We start from the raw sequence: 17,605 nt of genomic DNA, 5'->3' as shown, positions 1-17,605 counted from the left end.
TTTTCTTCTCATTCTTCTAATTTTTTGGTTGCAGGTAGTTCTCTAAAAAAATAACTTATTTTTTCAGCATGTAATATGTTGCATGTTTATAAATTCTAACTTTATGAATTGAGAACAATTGTAAGTCATCCTTATTACAGTATTCTGCATTATATAGCCAATATTTGATGCATTGATGTAGGGAAGAATGTACCATCTAATGTTCGTGAAGCTAAGGTCTCCTCAACAGTGCATTGAAAGATGTCCCAGAATCAATGATGTAGAACTTTGTTTCAGTCTTGGAAGTCTCCAATATTGAGTAAGAGGGTAATGGAGCTTAGAACTCTTTCACCTTTCTCATTGGATCTACACAATACCATCTTGCCAAACGAAAGTTTTTGGGTATCAAAGCTAAGATGAGTGAGGGTTATTAAATTCATTACGTTGACTGATGTATCAAGATCAACAACAACTCTTAACAATCAAATTTGTCCAACATTTACAAAAATATAAAGTGATCAACTACGATTAATTGTCTCTAACAGGAGGCAATGATCAGTGAAAGTCAGTTTAGGAACTTCATTGAAGTAATTTATTTCTCTATCTAAGGGACCAGATGTCAGTTAGGCAATACAAATTTAAGGATCTAGTAAGGAACTAATCACTTACTCTCCCATATGTATGGATAAGATGAATTTCATAGATACTGACTTTTGCTGAAAAATTTCTTAAATGTGACAATACATTGTAATCAACCTTAGGCGGAGTCTCCACAAGCGTATTTTGGATGGGAGCATCCTGTGAAAGGGCTACTAGTTGATTAGTACTAGTTACAAGAATAGATTTTTCAAGAAATGTTGTGTAAGGTGGCAATACTTTGTCACTTTGAAGGTTGATCTCCAAGATAACAATTGTGATAGCATGTACCAATTATTCCATATCATCTTGAATTTCTTCTTAGGGTTTTTCAAAATTGGAAGATTTTATCTCGATCTCAATAGACATATGCTAGAAATTGAGAAGAGGGATATCACTATCGAAAAATGGATTGTCATCCACAAAAGCTTTTTCAGTAAGTTCACTTATGATTTAAGAATTACTATTATTATTACTTAAGTCAATTGAACTAGGTTCAACAGAAAGGGACAAAATATACCCAAAAAATGCTACTCATTTCATTAATAGTTCTATCCGGAACAAAAAGTCATACAGAATAAGTGGCATAAGAATCATGATATTGCTTCCAGGCGCTACAACACACCGGGGGCTCATGTAAGTGTGTGTGTCATATAAGTAATATCATCCTACTTCATCATCCTTCTTAAAAAAATTAGATAGCACTTTACATTCCAATTATCCTACTTTATCATCACGATGAAGAGTTTAAGGTTTACCCAAGAAGCATATTGAAATCACCAAACAATTGCATTGAACAAAAGAGAAATCCACTAATACTTAGTTGCAACAGAAATACACATACAAGTATGCCTAAACACTTAGTTATTTCTCCTTTATAATGACCAAAGATGACTCCAGTCAGCACTCCTCCTAATTCCCTAACTTTTACCTAGAAGAATACCACTCCCTCAACACTTAGAAGAAGAACTATGACTCTCCAAAGCAAAAAAAAAAACCCTAAGTAACTAACCAAAATCAATCCTACATCAATCCCTCTTTGTCCTACAATACATGACTATTTATAGGCTCCAATAGTTAGCATTCGTGACTCCCTTCCTTCAACACACAATCCCTCATGACCTGGCACTTGTACTACAGCAATTAGTTAAAATAATTGTTGGTGCCTATGCGCCCAAGTTCTGGAGCCTATGCGCCTAGGCCTCAGGCTCTTTGTTTACTGAATTTTGCATGGGGGCTTACTGATGCCTCGACGCTAGTATCGCGGCGCCTAAGCGCCCAATGGTTGGCACCTAAGTGTTAACCTCTAGAGTTGGTAAGGCATGAATTGGGGCCTAGGCTTCCAAAGTTTCGGCGCCTTGCACCATTCAGCTCCAATTCCTCTCCTAATTTTCCCACTTTGATTATCTGTTGTTCCTACAAGATAAACATAAAAATAACTTTCTTAAAACGTAATATCATCAATGGAAATGTATAGAAATAATCCTAAATTATTGTTAACTTTTTCATGCATCAAGTCACAAGTCCTTGTCTGAAATAAATAGCCTAATAGGATTTCTCTCAAAAGTCTTAGTCATTTCCTCAAATACTCTTTCTCCTTTTGTCTTTTTTTAAGATTCAATAGGCTTTGGTAATGGTTTGAATTTTGGCTTAACTTCTCTTTCATCAGAAACTACAAAGGTGTCTAGCTCAAGAAATGCTTGAGTTCCTAAAAGATCTTATGCAGATAACTTCTGGAGCTGCTTGATAATCTTCCAAGAATTCTTGGATAGCACTTTTTGCCAACCTTCTTTTTTCATGTAAGGGTCAAATGGTTCCATGTCTTAATTTGGTTCTTTCAAATATTCTCAAGGGATGATTATGGTTCCATCCTTGTGATTTCTTTCCAAAAAACTTTGAATGTTAAACATTATTTAATGGTATGGCCGAGCATTCTGCGGAATTGATAGTAATTGTGTTCTATATCTCTCCATACTTCCTCAAGTTTATTGGGCTCAGAAAGTTTAAAGTTTGGATTCTTGGATAGACTCTTAAACATTTTTTTGGCAGTTTCATCATTATAGGGATATTTTCAGTTCTTTAGTTCCTCAAACTCTTCCCGTACTAACTTCCTTCTTTCAAATTTCTATGATTGTTGTTGTTGTTTTTATTGTCATTGTTGTGCATATTGTGATTAAGATTGTTGTTGTTGGTATTGTTGTTATGGTTGTTATCAGTTACCAAAAATGTTCAAGTTGTATCTTCATTGGTTGTTTTCATTTGTCAATAGCAGACACATTCTCAAATTTTTTCTTCTCAAAGGCTTTTTGGGATTTCTTCTTGGTTTCCTGACTCAGAAATGGTAACTATTTTGCCTCTTGTAAATTAGTTGCCTTACTTATCAATTAATTTCTCAAAAGTTTTGATAGTGAATCCTTCCAATATAAAAGCGATCGATCCATATGTATTTTTTAGTAGAATCTCTATGACATGTTCTTGCAATTGGGGTTCACATTTCAAGCTTAAATTTTTCTACCTTAAAATATAATCTACCAGAATCTCATTAGGTCTTTATCTCTCAACAACTAAGTCTCCAATAGTGATATGGTCTTGAGCTCTAGCAAATCTTTTTATGAATAACTCTTCCAACTCAACAAAGGTCTTGACTAGGTCATTGGGTAGTTTAGCATATCAGTCAAACATTGGATAAACTATTCATAATTTAACATAATAATATGGTGTTGCTTCATTCTACATTGCAACAACTAGTTTAAAAGTGTGCTGAGTATTGTCTTGGATTTCTTATTTCATTAAACACTATCTAATTAGGTGTCACAAATCCTTTAGGATGTTGAACATTAACAAACTCTTCAGAATATGGTTGTCCCTTGGGTATTGAAGTACCACTTCAGGCTTAAGCTAATACATCTTTTACTTATTGCTCAATCGGAGATTTGAAGTATTCTTAAGGTGGAAAAGGCGTTTCCGGCTATTTCTTGGTAATTTCTCTTAATCTTGTCTTTGAGTTATCAAGCATATGAATAAGTTCAGGTTTCTCAACTTCTATACGAACTAGCACCAGAGTAGTTCTCTTTTGAACTAAGGTTTTGAAGCTAATAAGTCTTCAATCTTCTTTTCTAACTTCCAAATATGCTCTTCCCTTTGCTTCAACTCATCCAATATACATTGAGTTGTATTAGACAATGGACCCTCTTCAACTATAACATCTTGGTGTTACTAATATCTAGTTTAAATTTGTCAAAATGACACTCATAATTTCCTCAATCCTTTTCTCCAATCTTTCAATGAGCTCATCTCTCCAGCTTGAGTGATTTAAAAGTTGTCGGGCTATATCTAGTGCAACACCTTCAACCATATCATCATGTAAATCAATCTCTTTTTTTCTTTCATTCTCTTAACAGTGCAACACCTTCTTCAACCATATCATCTTGTAAATCAATCTCTTTTTTTCTTTCATTCTCTTAATGAAGCTCTGGTCTCAACTATCATGACAGTGGTATTTTTTTCCAAAGCCTCTAAACTTATATCCTTTATACTTGAAAATAATACATGATTTTTAAATATTTTAAATTTTTTATACTTAAAATCCTGGCTTCTAAGTTCTAAGATATTTTAAATATATTTTATATCAATACTTATAATCTAGCCAATTGGCACCAACGCAAACTGTTACTTGTCATTATGTACCATCCCAAGCTGGCTATCAAAATAGCTCGACTCAATTACCTCCAGAACAAGTGCTATCTCGAACATTTATTTAATATGAACTCAAGCATAAAGTTCGTTTAAGAAAATAAGCATGAGAGGAGTAATTACAAAATCTGTTATAGATTGAATTGTACAGAAAGCATTAGCAAATATTTGGTCTTAAAGTAAACCATAGTCTGTCTTCAAGGCCACGCAAAAACAGTCAATAATGAACTGGAAGCTTTGTTTTCTCGGAATAGCCTTCAGATGCTCAATTCCCAGTCTTTAATCTATATGCAGCTACACCAGTAATCCATGAAACATCAAATAAGGCAGTTTAGTAAGGGATTCATCAGTCATCAATGCATTTTAAGGGTACAGGATAATGTAAACAAATAAATTAAAATTTGTTTTGACAACTAGTCCTGCTATTAGGTGCGCCAAATTCTAATAGAGTTGGTTCATTCAATATAATATCCATATAAAGGATAGTTAAGCTCTTTTATATCTACTTCGATCTAAAAGTATATCTGGGCATGTGGACTTTTGTCTTCAGTCTTCATTTTTTATCTTACATTCTGCTATAAAAGTAGGAGATTGATACACAGGTTTGTTCTGAGAAATGAATTGTTAGCTTACAGCAGTGGAGATGATGTATAAACTACCAACTCGTGCCATGGGATGCCATGGAAATCACTTTATTAAAAATAGTCCTAGATTATAATTCATAAATGTTTCCTAAGAGATCAATACAATTGGGATCACATGATAAATATATTTACAAAGGAAATAACGAAAAATAAAAAGCTAAGAAGCTTTCTTTTAAAATACCAGGATTGCGTTTCAATCTCTAGAGAGATGGTAATCATTTAGCAATTAGAAGGCCTAAGGTTAGTCAGCAGTCATTTTGATATTCATTAGCAAAGGAATATTTTATGGAAAGGGGTGCATGTGAGACAAGCCAACTCGTGAGCCGGCTCAAGCTCGGTTCGTGAAGTAAGCTCGATGAGCTAACAAGACAAGCTCAAACTAGCCCTGACTAGACTTTGTCATAACTGCTACTTTCGTGGAGTCTTTAGGTCAAACCACACAGACTAAGGACTCGAGTCACATCCTTACTGACATGAAATTACTTTTAGTGTGAAGATAATAAGACACTCAGTATGACATTCGTTCTTTGTGAGCCTTTAAAGTCCATCAAAAGTTTGTCACCACGACAAAATATTGAGACAAGTGGACGGGATTCACTTTAAGTCATTTAAGTAATTAATTTTAACTTGACTGTTTAATTTGTTACTTTGAAATTTTGATCTGAAAATCTAAATTTAAAAAGTGACCTCTCCGGTGGAGATTCAGTCAACGCGATATCATCGGAGATTTGACATTTAAAAATTTTATGCTTAAGATTCATTTTAAATTTGTTAACTTTGATATCTTTAGTATATTAGTAATGTCGCCTTCAGTCCTAACAAAGAAGATCAAAGTAGGTGTTTTAGACATTTAAATTTTATATATGATTTGAACACTATTAGAAGTTACTAGACTCGTTAACTCAAGTCCAAACAAGGAAGAGGATTGGACTAGTTGAGTGGGACTAACAATTCTAATCTATAAGCAAGATGATTCAATTGATTAATTTTCAAAAAATGAGACTAATCAGAGTGAACTTTATTTAACCCGCGCAACATTTTCAAAAATTTTATATTTTAACATTTATTTAATTTGGTGGAGCACATAAAGATATTTTAAATTTCATATATTTGAAGAGCTCAAAAAATTTCAAGTTTCAAGGATTTGCACGATCTTTTAAAATGACTTTAATATAAAACTTACTTCAAGAAACACATGCAAGGTTTTGAAATTGTGCATAGTTGACTTATTTCCTAAAGCGTCTTAAAGCATTTAGAGATCCAAAATATCAAAGTTATTATTCATATAAGTCTTAAAAAAACTCATACAAATTTCAAAACTATGCATTTAACTTGAGAAAGAGTCATGGGGTTTATATCAATTCTGAGATCATTCAAAACTTGAAATGTTTACAATATTATGACCGAGTCACACAGCATTCCATTTTTTAATTCAAAAGTAACACATTATGTCCTCTAGCAGATGTATTACGAATTCAGTAGGCATTAGAAAAATGAAATTTATGTAACATGTCTCTAATATCATATTTAATTCATTTTTGCAACTTTAAAATCTAGGAGTTTTAAGTTAAAAAACTCAAATTTTGGATTGATTTTTAAACCCTAACACCGTAAGTCAAAAAGCCAAATTCAGATTATTTTCAAGTCCTAAGAGCATAAACTTAAAAGCCCAAATTTAAATTATTGTCAAAACGCTAATAGCCTGAATTTTAAAAATTCAAATTCAAATTATTTTTATGCTCAAATGATTCATATTTTAAGTTATTTTAGGTTATTACGAGGGTTATTGTAGGAGTTATTGAAGTGGAACCGCGGAGGGAGCCGCGGAGGTTATTGGGGAGTTATTAAAAAGTTATTGTGGCGTTATTGGAGTTAATACCTCCAATAACCCTTCAATAACCCCGCAATAACCTCCCAATAACCCGCCAAACAACATTCGCAGTTCCACTACAATAACCTCCGCGTTCCACTTTTTTTTTTAGGTGGGCCCGATATAACACACGTGGCGGCATATTACTGGGAGTCCGCACGTAGAGCTACGTCTAGAGTCCAGACAAAAAATTTTTCCCTATTAGCTGAGGTCAACAGCATGAAATTGACCACTCAACAAGTTTTTCAACTCCAAATATAAGGTCCCCTTAAGTGATGTAACTAATGATTGCAAATAAGGATTTTCAGATCAGAAATTGGCAAATCATCATCACGTAACTATTTAGAATAGAGTAAATTTACAGATCCATGAAGATTGAACCAAACAATCTCAAAATGAGTTTCTCATTATCTCCCCACCATCTACTCTATAGTAAGATTGGCATTTTATTTTGCACTAGCTCAAACGATAAAGAAAGCCATCTCAAAGTAAACTTACTATTGAACCTGAGAAATAACTTTAATCAAAAGATCACTCCTTCAATCAAAAGGCGGATAAAAATGTAGAGCATCAAACAAGAACTAAAGAAATCTTAAAATGGGGGCTACAACTCTATGTAGTGCTTGATCAACTACCCGATTACATCTTGAAAGTACCTTTATATGGTTCGCACAAGCTTAAAGTTTTTAGATTACTACACAAACTTTTTTATATAGCTTCTAATTATTTTGCTTTATCCCTTTTCCTTCATGGCTGTTTTAGATCAATGTTATCTATACTTTAGGAGTGCATCTTCTGAACTCCATCGTACATGTCTAAAACAATCAAGCCTCTTTCTCATTATCTTATCTCAAATAGGGGTGAATCTGATTGCCCCATTTATATAATCATGTTTTAATCTATCTACCCAAATTTACCAATTCAATTTAACAATCTACGTTTTGCCACACAGAAGATGCCATCGCTCCACATGCAAATCCATATTTTATAGCTAGTCTAAATACAGTTTTATAAAATATTCTTGCTTCTGGATCTTCATTATTGTAAAATACTCCTTTGGAACTTCTCCATTTTAACTACCTAGTCTTAACTCTCAAAGAAAAATATAGATTTTAAATATTCAAGCTCTTTAATGATGAAAATGAAGTAGTTAACTGCATTTAAGCATTTAGCTGTTTGGAATGTAAAAGATAAGAATGTACCTTCACTTAAGGAAGTAATGTGTGCGAAAAATGAGGGGATATGTACAGCATAAACCACTACTCCAGCACTGTAAAAAGAAAGAATTTGGGAATTTAAGAAGTCTCATAATGTATATGATTAGATAAATATTAAAATTCAGATTAGGTTATAAAAAGATTTGAAGATCAAGTGGCTCGAGGTTCTCACCACAGAGAGTAAAGGCCCTTGTTTGAATTTACTGTGAAAGGAAAATGCTAGTGGCTTGGGATACTCTCCAGGACCCCTAATGAATCCCCTGTATAAAAGAATGTTCTGGATTAATCATCTCTTGTAATCAGCTGCTGGTAAGATTTTGGAAACTAAACAAAGGGTTGTCTCAGAAATAAAAGAAAAACAAAGTAATATAATTCTTTTGGCATGTGATATACTAACACCAGAGATGGTGAGATAAGAGGCGTCCTCTTGATGTCATATACTGCAATGAGACCCCCGTACATCTCTTCACCGTCTTTGAATGACAAAGCCAATCGCTCCCCTGAAGCATCCCAGGCTATTTTTTCAATGCCACAGCTGTACATAAATGTGACGTTAATGTGATAATTTGAGAAACAGACTCATTACACGCATTATGTATACAGAAATAAGTAATAATACAATCAGAAATTCGACTTCCATTTACATATATCAGTCACCTTTCTCCATAACATTTCGGTTTCATGTGAAAATATGTCTAATATTTAACTTTTAAATCCCAAAATTCAACGTAAGAGCCTGTTTGGGGATAACAGCATGGCAGGCTGCCATGCTCCAATGCATTTTCAGTTATTCCCTCTAAAGTGTAATTAAAGTAGCCAAATCGAGACAAACGTGAGTGAAATTTATTGTTTGTTTGGCTTAGCTCTGCACAGACAAGACGTGTCCTATGTAGGGGGTCAGCTAGTCACACACAGACAAGGTATGCTATTGACATCCACTGGCACATGTGCAAGGAGCACCGGCGAGGGGCAGTGGAGAAAGGGTTCGGCAGTGACACAAGAGGAATGCAAGGGTGTGCACAAATTGGGCCATGAGGAGCTCGTAGGTTTGTTTGGCGACAAGTGAAAAGGGAGACAAGATCAAGAATAAGAGAGATGTGATAATGTAAGTGTAAGAATGAGGGAGTGCGGTAGATTTAAGATTTTTCCTTTTTTTTTTTAATGATAAGGACTTTTGGCCTTCACAATACTGGTGAGCCATGAGAGCAGCCACATGATAGGGAGGGGAGAGCTAAGACTACCGGCATTTATTTTATTTTATTTTATTGGATCATGTTGGCACAGTTTGAACCTAAACATTTAAATTTATTAAAGCCGGATGAGCCTTGGAGCAATCAAAGTGGATGTGGACAAAAAATCTGACAGAAAGAGCAATATTGAGAGATGCCTTCAAATTCAACATTTTGCTAATAATCACAAGAGCACGCACCAATCCACAACTTGTATTGAATACGATACGAAACATCCATTTCCACTAGGACCTTGCCATGGGCTTAGAGAAATAGGCAGTAGCATCATCAATTTGCAAAAATTCATCAAAAGAGATCCTAATGATATAAAGTTGAATAGTTGTAAGTACTGAAGACATAACCTTAAAAAAGCTACCCAAAAAGAGGTGTTAGGCAATTCCTCTCATACATCAAAATGGGAAGACCAAGAAGAAAACTTGATATAATCTGAATGTAAAAAGCTTGATAATAACATGATGAAGAAAAAAGAACAACTCAAAATTCACCAATCAATTGCAATTTTGACAAGACTGGCAATGATATCCATGTTGGGATAGCCCCAAAAATTTGTTTTAACAATAGTACAAGCGAATGATCGAGCAAGCTCAACGATCTATCCATCAGTGAAAATAAGAGTAAGATTTTATTGAAAAGAAAAGGCTTGGCTATGTAAATTAGAATCTTAAATTTGATGAAAGAGTAACGAGCATTATATAGACAATAAATCCAACAACCCGCCTATCACATTGGCAAAAGAGCAAGTCATGCAGACAAAAGGTGAAAATACTTAAAAATGATTAGAGCAACCGAAGCCACAACAACGAAAGTGGATGATATGGGACCATTGAAATCCTAGGAGGCAAAAAAGCGAAGAAACGACGAAGATGAACAAAACAATTGATGTTGGGGTTGACAAACATGGAATCACTGAAACTTAGGAGTTTCTAAGAGTGGTCGTGAACAGAAGGAGCGATGAAGAGGGCTAGGTATAGCAGTCAAAACTAGGTAAGGAGAGAACGGAATATATCTAGAATGAGGAAAAAAAAACATCGTTCTTATAAGGGGCAACTGTGTGGATGCCATCAAATCATGTGACCACTTGATCTCGGGCTTGACCAACTGATACTAGAGTTAGCCCAAATCGCAATGAAAAGAAATTATTATTGTTGAAATTCAAACTGTTATAGTGAAGACTCTTCAAAACAAGAAATAAACGATAAACAAACACAAACGATTCCCTAGAGTGAGGGCGAGGGTGGTGAACACCGGTTGGATAGCAGGTGGACGAGATTGTTGGGAGATTGCGACAGCACTAGAAAGGGTTGTATGGGTAGAGGCAAGTGGTAAGAACTGGGCTTGCGGTAGTAGGTGGAGGTGTAGGAGAGGGATTGCGACAGTGGGTGGAGGTGTTGGTGGAGTCGGCGACAACAACAAGTACGAGGTTGGGGTTTTGTGGCAGAGAATATTGAAGGGAGTTGGGATTGCCAGCTGGAAGCAGGGCAGGGAATTAGAGATGGCGGTTGGAAGTAAAACAGGAAAGTGGGGCTAGCGGTTGGAAGCAGAGAAAGTGCGGGGGAAATAACTGACTATAGAGAGAAGGAATGCAAAAGCATGAGCATCGGCAACATGCCGAAAAGGAGAGAATACACACCACCTCGGGATGATTTACACCTGGAGCATCTTCTTGCTATTGAATACTGCCCAAGAAAAGGAAAACTAGATGTCGGCGGCTGTCCAAACAAAAATTGAACCCTAATACAAAAGAATACATATAAATACTAATAGATAACTAAGGGGGACCCCCCTCACTTGGGCGGCAACCCTAGCGTCAAGGCAATGTTCAGCTGGCCCTAGATTTATGCTGACCAAACCGGTCAGCCTGGATCGAACCGATCAGCCTTGACCGAACCGAATAACCTCTCCCTTGGAATCGAGCCCAGCGTCAATCTCCCAGGGTTGGGGGAGATTCAACCTCAATCACTAAAACTTTTGGTTACACGTGAAAATGACGGAGTTATTGTAATCTTTCGGAGCTGAAGAATTTTCGACTACGGCTCTAGGAGAATTTGGATCCCACGAATGGCTACACCATCTCCCAAAGCAGTCGAGGATTTTTCCCCTCTTGCGAGCAAACATCCATCTCGGTTCAATATTTTGGGAATACTCATCACGCATATACTGTTGAATCCCCTAAAGTAACTTAAGGTTGGCACCCCATGCTCTGACGTGACGATAATCTGAATCTCTCCAAATGATAGTGGCTAGGACGATAAGGCATCAATCAAGATATCTTGAAATGCTCTTCGTCATGACTGTCACATGTCTGTAATCGGTGTTTCAATCGCATCATCCTCTATCATCATCAAAATTGATTCCACTGATGTTGCTCTACTGGCTAGGGCACCTGTGATCTCCTGCGTCGCCGAAGGAAGAAGGACGACGTGCTTTCCCTCATTGGTGGAGTATGTGTTTCTGAATCTATCTTGTTGAGTCCTATGGTCAAATTGTCACGATATCCACTTCACACAACACCTAGTCCTTCTAATAGAAAAATCCACTAGGCACCTATTGTCAATGATGACACTATTCTTTTTCTTCAACCATGACATAGAATATGGACGGGAATGTCTTTGAGTCATGAGGCCCAATATCTCCACTATCTACAAAGATACCACAATTTTGTTGCTCCCTTCATTGATGATGAGACCACTTACATTTCCATTCACAGTGAACAGATGTAGAATAAGTTGTGGCAAAGCCACTGCGGATCACTCGTATCCTCGATCAGTAGGACCCATTGAACTATAAGTATCTCGCCTTCATTCGGTGGGAAATGATATATCTCACCCTGTTCCTCAGCTACCTCCTCGTCACCAACCTCCTCAACGGCACCCTGCTTGGTAAAAGACACGACTCAATCGTTGGGCAACTGGAGGTGATGTGCCCAAATCTATGGCATCTAAAGAATTTTCGCGATGGAACTGTAGGAGTGCTACTCTTCTCAGGCTTTTTCTCACTTGAGATGTCTCTGTCCTTATCTGAACTAATTTTCTCAACTCCATGAGGTGTGCTCCTGCTGGTGTCTCTAGATCCAAGTGGTTGTCGGACTCGTGGTGGTTGTCTGCTCTATTTTTGTAGTCTCTTCACCTTTAAGGCTAAAGTCTGGACATCTCCCAGTGACAAATAAAGCTACAGCTGCAGCTTTATCGGGTGAGAGATGATACAACTCCACCTGTTCCTCAGCTAACTCCTCGCCACTAACCTCCTCCACGGCGCCCTGCACAATAAGAGACACGACTCAGCTCGTCGGGCAACTGGAGCTGATGTGCACAAATCCATGGCATCTAAAGCAATTTCGGGCAAGAATTGTAGTAGGTGTGCTTCTCTTCTCAATCTTCTTCTCAATGGAGGTGGCTTTATCCTTATCCGAACCAATTTTCTCAACTCCCTGAGGCATGTTCGTACTGGTGTCTTTAACTGCAAGTGGTTTTCGGACTGGTGGTGGTTGTCTGTTCTGTTTTTGTTGTCTCTTCACCTTCAGGGCTAAGGTTTATACATCTCCCAGTGACAAATAAAGTTGCCATTGCACAATGTTGCTAGTAGTGAGCTTTAGTCCCCCCCCCCCCCCCCCCCACCAGGTATATTGTGTTTTGTTCCTCTGACTCAACCAACTCACACTTCATATGCAAGTGATCAAACTGCGTCGTGAACTCCTCTATTAATAAGTATCTATGTTGAATGTGGTGAAGTCAGAAATATATTCTGGCGAAAATGAGCAGGTAATTATTTCATCTGCATTTATTTTCTCAAATTTTCTCACTTGGTAATCTCATCATTGTCTTGTCTCTTTCTCTGTCACTGCAAGTTTTTCCACCACAAGAAGGCGCTATTCTTCAACTTGATGGCTGCTAGTTTTACCTATTTATCATCTGGCACTTCATTATAATCGAAGATTCGCTCAACAGATTGTGACCGATCTATAAAGTCGTCAAAATCCATACTTCCATCAAATTTCAGTAGATCCACTTTGATGTTGAAATCGATGTATCCTCCATATGTGGCTTGCTCTCCCAGCCTCCTCTGATATTGAATTCAAATGTGTCGGACTCTGTCCTCATGATCGTTGATGTTATCCCAATGGAAGGGATTCAAATTATCTATTTCTTCCCTTTGATTCTCCATCTCATGATCAAGGGTAATCTCCCACTACGTTTCATCATCAATCCCTGCAAGCCTCTATTGAAGATGAAGGAACTCTTATTGTATCTCTTTTCGAGTGAACCCAAGCCTATATCTCCTTGGTGGCATGGTTAGGGTTTTGGATTTGTGAGAGTAGAATGGGTAACTAGTGGTATGAAAGAAAAATTTTGGTGAAGATGGCTTGGGTATGTAGATGCTAGAAAACCCTAGAACATGACTAAAGTTAAGCTAGCTCTGATACCAACTGATACCAGAGTTTACCAAAACCGGAACAAAAAAAAACTATTATTGTTGAAATTCAAACAATTACAACGAAGACTCTTCAAAATAAGAAATAAACGACAAACAAACACGGTGGAGAACACCAACTGGACTGTAAGTGGATGGGATTGCTGGGAGATTGTGACTTCACTAAGAGGGGTTGTATGGGTAGAGAAAATGGCAGGTGATAATAAGTGGGCTTGCGGCAGTAAGTGGAGATGTATGAGAGGAATTGTGCAATGAGTGGAGGTGCTTGTGAGGTTGGCGGCAGCAGCAGGTAAGGGGGGATTGGGGTTTTGTGACAGACAACATGGAAGAGACTTTGGGCTGGCGGCTAGAAGCATGGTAGGGAATTAGGGACGATGGTTGGAAACAAGACAGGGAAATGGGGCTAGCGGCTAGAAGCAAGGAAGGTGCAGGGGAAATAGCTGGCTGCAAGGAGAAGGGATGCAAGGCAGCAGCACCAAGCCGAAAAGGGGGGATACACACCACCTCGAGATGACTTACAGTCGGAGCGTCTTCTCGCCATTGGATATAACTGTAGAAAAGGAAAACTGGACATCGGCGGTTTTCCGAACAAATATCTCAACAAAAATTGAACCTTAAAACAAAAGAATACATATAAATACTAATAGATAACTAAGGGGGACCCACACCGATCAGCCTCTCCCTGTGAGAGTCAAGCTCCGCGTCACCAGATAGTTGCATCGTGAATCTTGCAACTTCCACTTTTTTATCATTGTCCCGTAGCAACTTACCCTCTTCTTCAATTGCCATCGCTCGTAGGTCATGTCATGACTTGTGCTCTTTAAAGGACATCACCAACAGGTCCCACCATAACTTCCTCTTATTCAAAAGCACGCAAACTATACCCTCTCCTACTAGAAGTAGAGCTCATCATATGAGCTCGATTTTAGCCTAAGGTTGAGTTTGAGCATATGTTATTATACCGATGAGCCAAGCTCAAGTTAGTTGAATCATGCTAAGTTCAACTTATTACTTCCCCTAATAGGGCAATATCATAAAGATAAGGCTATAAATTCTCTTCTGACAAACATAATAACTAGTTTTAGAAATATGAGAATTTAGCATAGATGGAGGAAATTCATAAAATTTAAAGAATTTTATTTAGATATATTATTATCAAACAAAGGGGTGGATTTCAAGCCATAGCGAAGTTGCCTTTAGTGTATTTAGAAGGTTAAAATTTTGAGTTGTGAAAGTAACCTTTCAGAAAATGAAATGTAAGGCTAAGTACACTTATATTAAAGGCTCCAAACCATGCATCAACTGGAGCTCCATGATTTAAATTTATATTTTAATTAATATATACTCACAGTTTCATGCCCCCCGTACCCTATTTTTGGTCATCCCATGAGTCTTAATGACTCATGTAGCTCATTAATGATTTTGCTCATAATGTCTTTTGAGAAGCAACTAATGATTTGCTAACTATTTTTGATACCGCAGGTAACCCAAAAATCACAATCGAATAATACTTTGTTGCTGAAATTAAAATATGACTACAAACAAGGCACTTGAAAACGGGAAAATCACGACATGACACAAAACTAGGGTGAGAATTGACCAGGGTGACGGCATGTCGAGGTGGGGCCCAAAGAAAAGTGGGAGTTGGTGGAGAGGGCTGTTGCAGGGTTAGCGACAACAGGTGGGGTGATAGAAGGGTTTGGCCGCAATAGGTGGGGGGTGACACGAGGGCTAGCGGAAGCAAAAGCAACCCAAGGTGGGTTGGCGGTAGCAAGGGCATGCCACGGATGGGTTGGCAGCAGCAGGAACAGCAAGAGTGTAGTTTGGCAGCAACTGACAAGGGTGACTCGAGGGCAAGCGGCATTGGAACAACCCGTGGATGGGCTGGCGGCAATAGGAACAATAAAAAGACGGCCTGAAGAGAGCAATGACAGCAAAGGAGATGCGGCGGTAGGGAAGTTTGCTAAGAGGAGGGGCAGCAATGGGGAAGATGAACACCACCTCAAAGCAGGATACAGGCAGAGCACCGTCTGTCCCCGAATATAACCCTAGCTATGGAAGAAGCCTGTAGGCAAAAATTTGAAAACAAAACAAGAATGAACCCTAAACTCAGCAAACATATACTTAGAATAGAAATATAAATGGGAAAACTGAAAATGAAGGGGGAGACTAATTCTCGCCCAATGAAAGAGGGAGGAGGGGACCAGCCTAGCCTACTGTTGGACCGAGAGTTTTCTCCTATTGAACACACTGGCCGGTTCATTCAGGCCCAACCTCCCCTAAGTCACCCGTGTCAGTCTTTCGAGAGTGGGGGAGCTTCGACTTCATCGGTCAAAGCTTCTGAATCTTAGTAAAAGGGCTTTAAGTTCACGACATTGAATAGGCTAAAACATTATAATTCCCTAATAGGTTGATCTTGTAGGGCGTATTCTGAAGGGTCTATCTGCTCTAGGTATGAGTTTTTTGAATGCTCCTATTGGGAATCTCTCTTTCTTCTGCCTAATCCGCATTAGATCTCCTTCCTTAAAGGTCACCATTTATCTTTGTCTTGTTTACATGTATCTGGTACTTGTGATTCTGCTTGGTGATCTCTTTTCCGATCTCTTCGTGAAGTTTTTGAATTTCGTGCACCCGTTTCTCAATATCCACACTAATCTTTGACGTCGGCAGTAATGGTACTAATTCAAGTGAAGTGAGCAAATGGATTGCGTCCGTACACAATCTCAAATGGGGTGTGACCCAACAAATGCTTAGCTACATTGACGGGGGATCATCGAAGATGTTTTATGCCTGTGAGGATGTAATATGAGTGAGGAGTACACTCACATTGTTGCTACCAGCAAGGTCCTTAAAGAAATTCTCGATTGCTTGTCCAAATGGAGAATGAAAATCCCCACTTTCAACTCTTATGAGAAGGCTGTCACCGCATTGAGTCAACTCCCTCGATCCTCCGTGGAGTGGGGTCGTGTCTATTGCTATGTTGTTTACCACAATTGGCATGCTCGCAATGCGAAAAAGCATAATCGGTCGTACGAGACACCGATTATTATGGCTGCCACTATCCTTTCATGTCTCACTCATATGACGGCGTTTCACACTGTACTGAAAGCCAGCATTAATGGAGCTCTTTCTCCTAACAACCAACCCAGTTTGGGTGTGCTTATTCGGGACGAAGTTGGGAAGGTTTTTTGTGTGGCAAACTAACACTTGACTCATTCGGATTGCTCACTTGTGGAATTTGAGGTGGTTCTCTTCTACGTACCTTGTTGGAACCATGGATGTTCGATACCAAAGAAATTATTATTGAAGGGGATAACAAGACGATCATCAACCACGTCAAGGTATGGCGACTGAGGCTTGAAACCAAATTTTCTGTAATGGTCCTGATATAGCTTCTCTTTTTTATTTTGAAGAAGTCCCTTTTCTTTTTGCGCATAAAGATTGTAACAAAGCAGTCCAATTTTGTGATCAGCTTGCTTTGAATAGGTCTTTTGTTTGGGATGCTCACACTTGTGACCCCAACTTTTTGAGTAGAGGCTGACGCCAACCACACTACCCCTTTTGTGTAACTTTTATAACTTTTTTTGGGGATTTTTTGTGAATTATTTTGTTATATTAATGCAATATGCACATTTTCACCAAATGGGGTGTGATCCGTAGTTTGACTCATGGATCTATTATATGCAAAATCGGCCAGAATCAAGTCTCACTATTTGATATTCTTTGTAATAGAGCATCTCAACAGATTTTAAAGACTCATGTTTACTACCTTCGTCTGGTTGTTCGTCTGGGGTGAGCTGCAAAACTGAATTGGAGCTTAGGATCTAGTTTTCCCCACAATATCCTCCAAAAGTGGATCAAAAACTTAACATCACTGTCTGACGTAAT

General features: G+C 38.0%; 1 protein-coding gene across 4 annotated transcripts in view; it reads right to left on the bottom strand.

Moving 5' to 3' along the window:
* Positions 1 to 4,345: 4,345 nt before the first annotated feature.
* LOC110027142 (aladin) overlaps positions 4,346 to 17,605 on the bottom strand; it is a 54,589-nt gene continuing 41,329 nt past the window's right edge. For 2 of the 4 annotated variants that reach the window (XM_020728446.1, XM_020728447.1), the window contains exons 12-15: positions 8,437 to 8,574; positions 8,212 to 8,299; positions 8,025 to 8,092; positions 4,346 to 4,602 (exon numbers count right to left, since the gene is read on the bottom strand). In XM_020728446.1, the coding sequence (XP_020584105.1) occupies positions 8,027 to 8,092; positions 8,212 to 8,299; positions 8,437 to 8,574 (292 nt within the window). In that variant the 3' untranslated portion in view covers positions 4,346 to 4,602; positions 8,025 to 8,026. Of the gene's footprint in view, positions 4,603 to 8,024; positions 8,093 to 8,211; positions 8,300 to 8,436; positions 8,575 to 17,605 lie in introns of those variants that run through there. The other 2 variants (XM_020728448.1, XM_020728449.1) reach the window with 2 other exon arrangements.

The sequence above is a fragment of the Phalaenopsis equestris genome, unplaced genomic scaffold, assembly GCF_001263595.1.
Source record: "Phalaenopsis equestris unplaced genomic scaffold, ASM126359v1 Scaffold000416, whole genome shotgun sequence".
NCBI lineage: Eukaryota > Viridiplantae > Streptophyta > Magnoliopsida > Asparagales > Orchidaceae > Phalaenopsis > Phalaenopsis equestris.
Note: the sequence above shows the minus strand (reverse complement) of the source record. Positions and strands in the feature narration are given on the sequence as shown.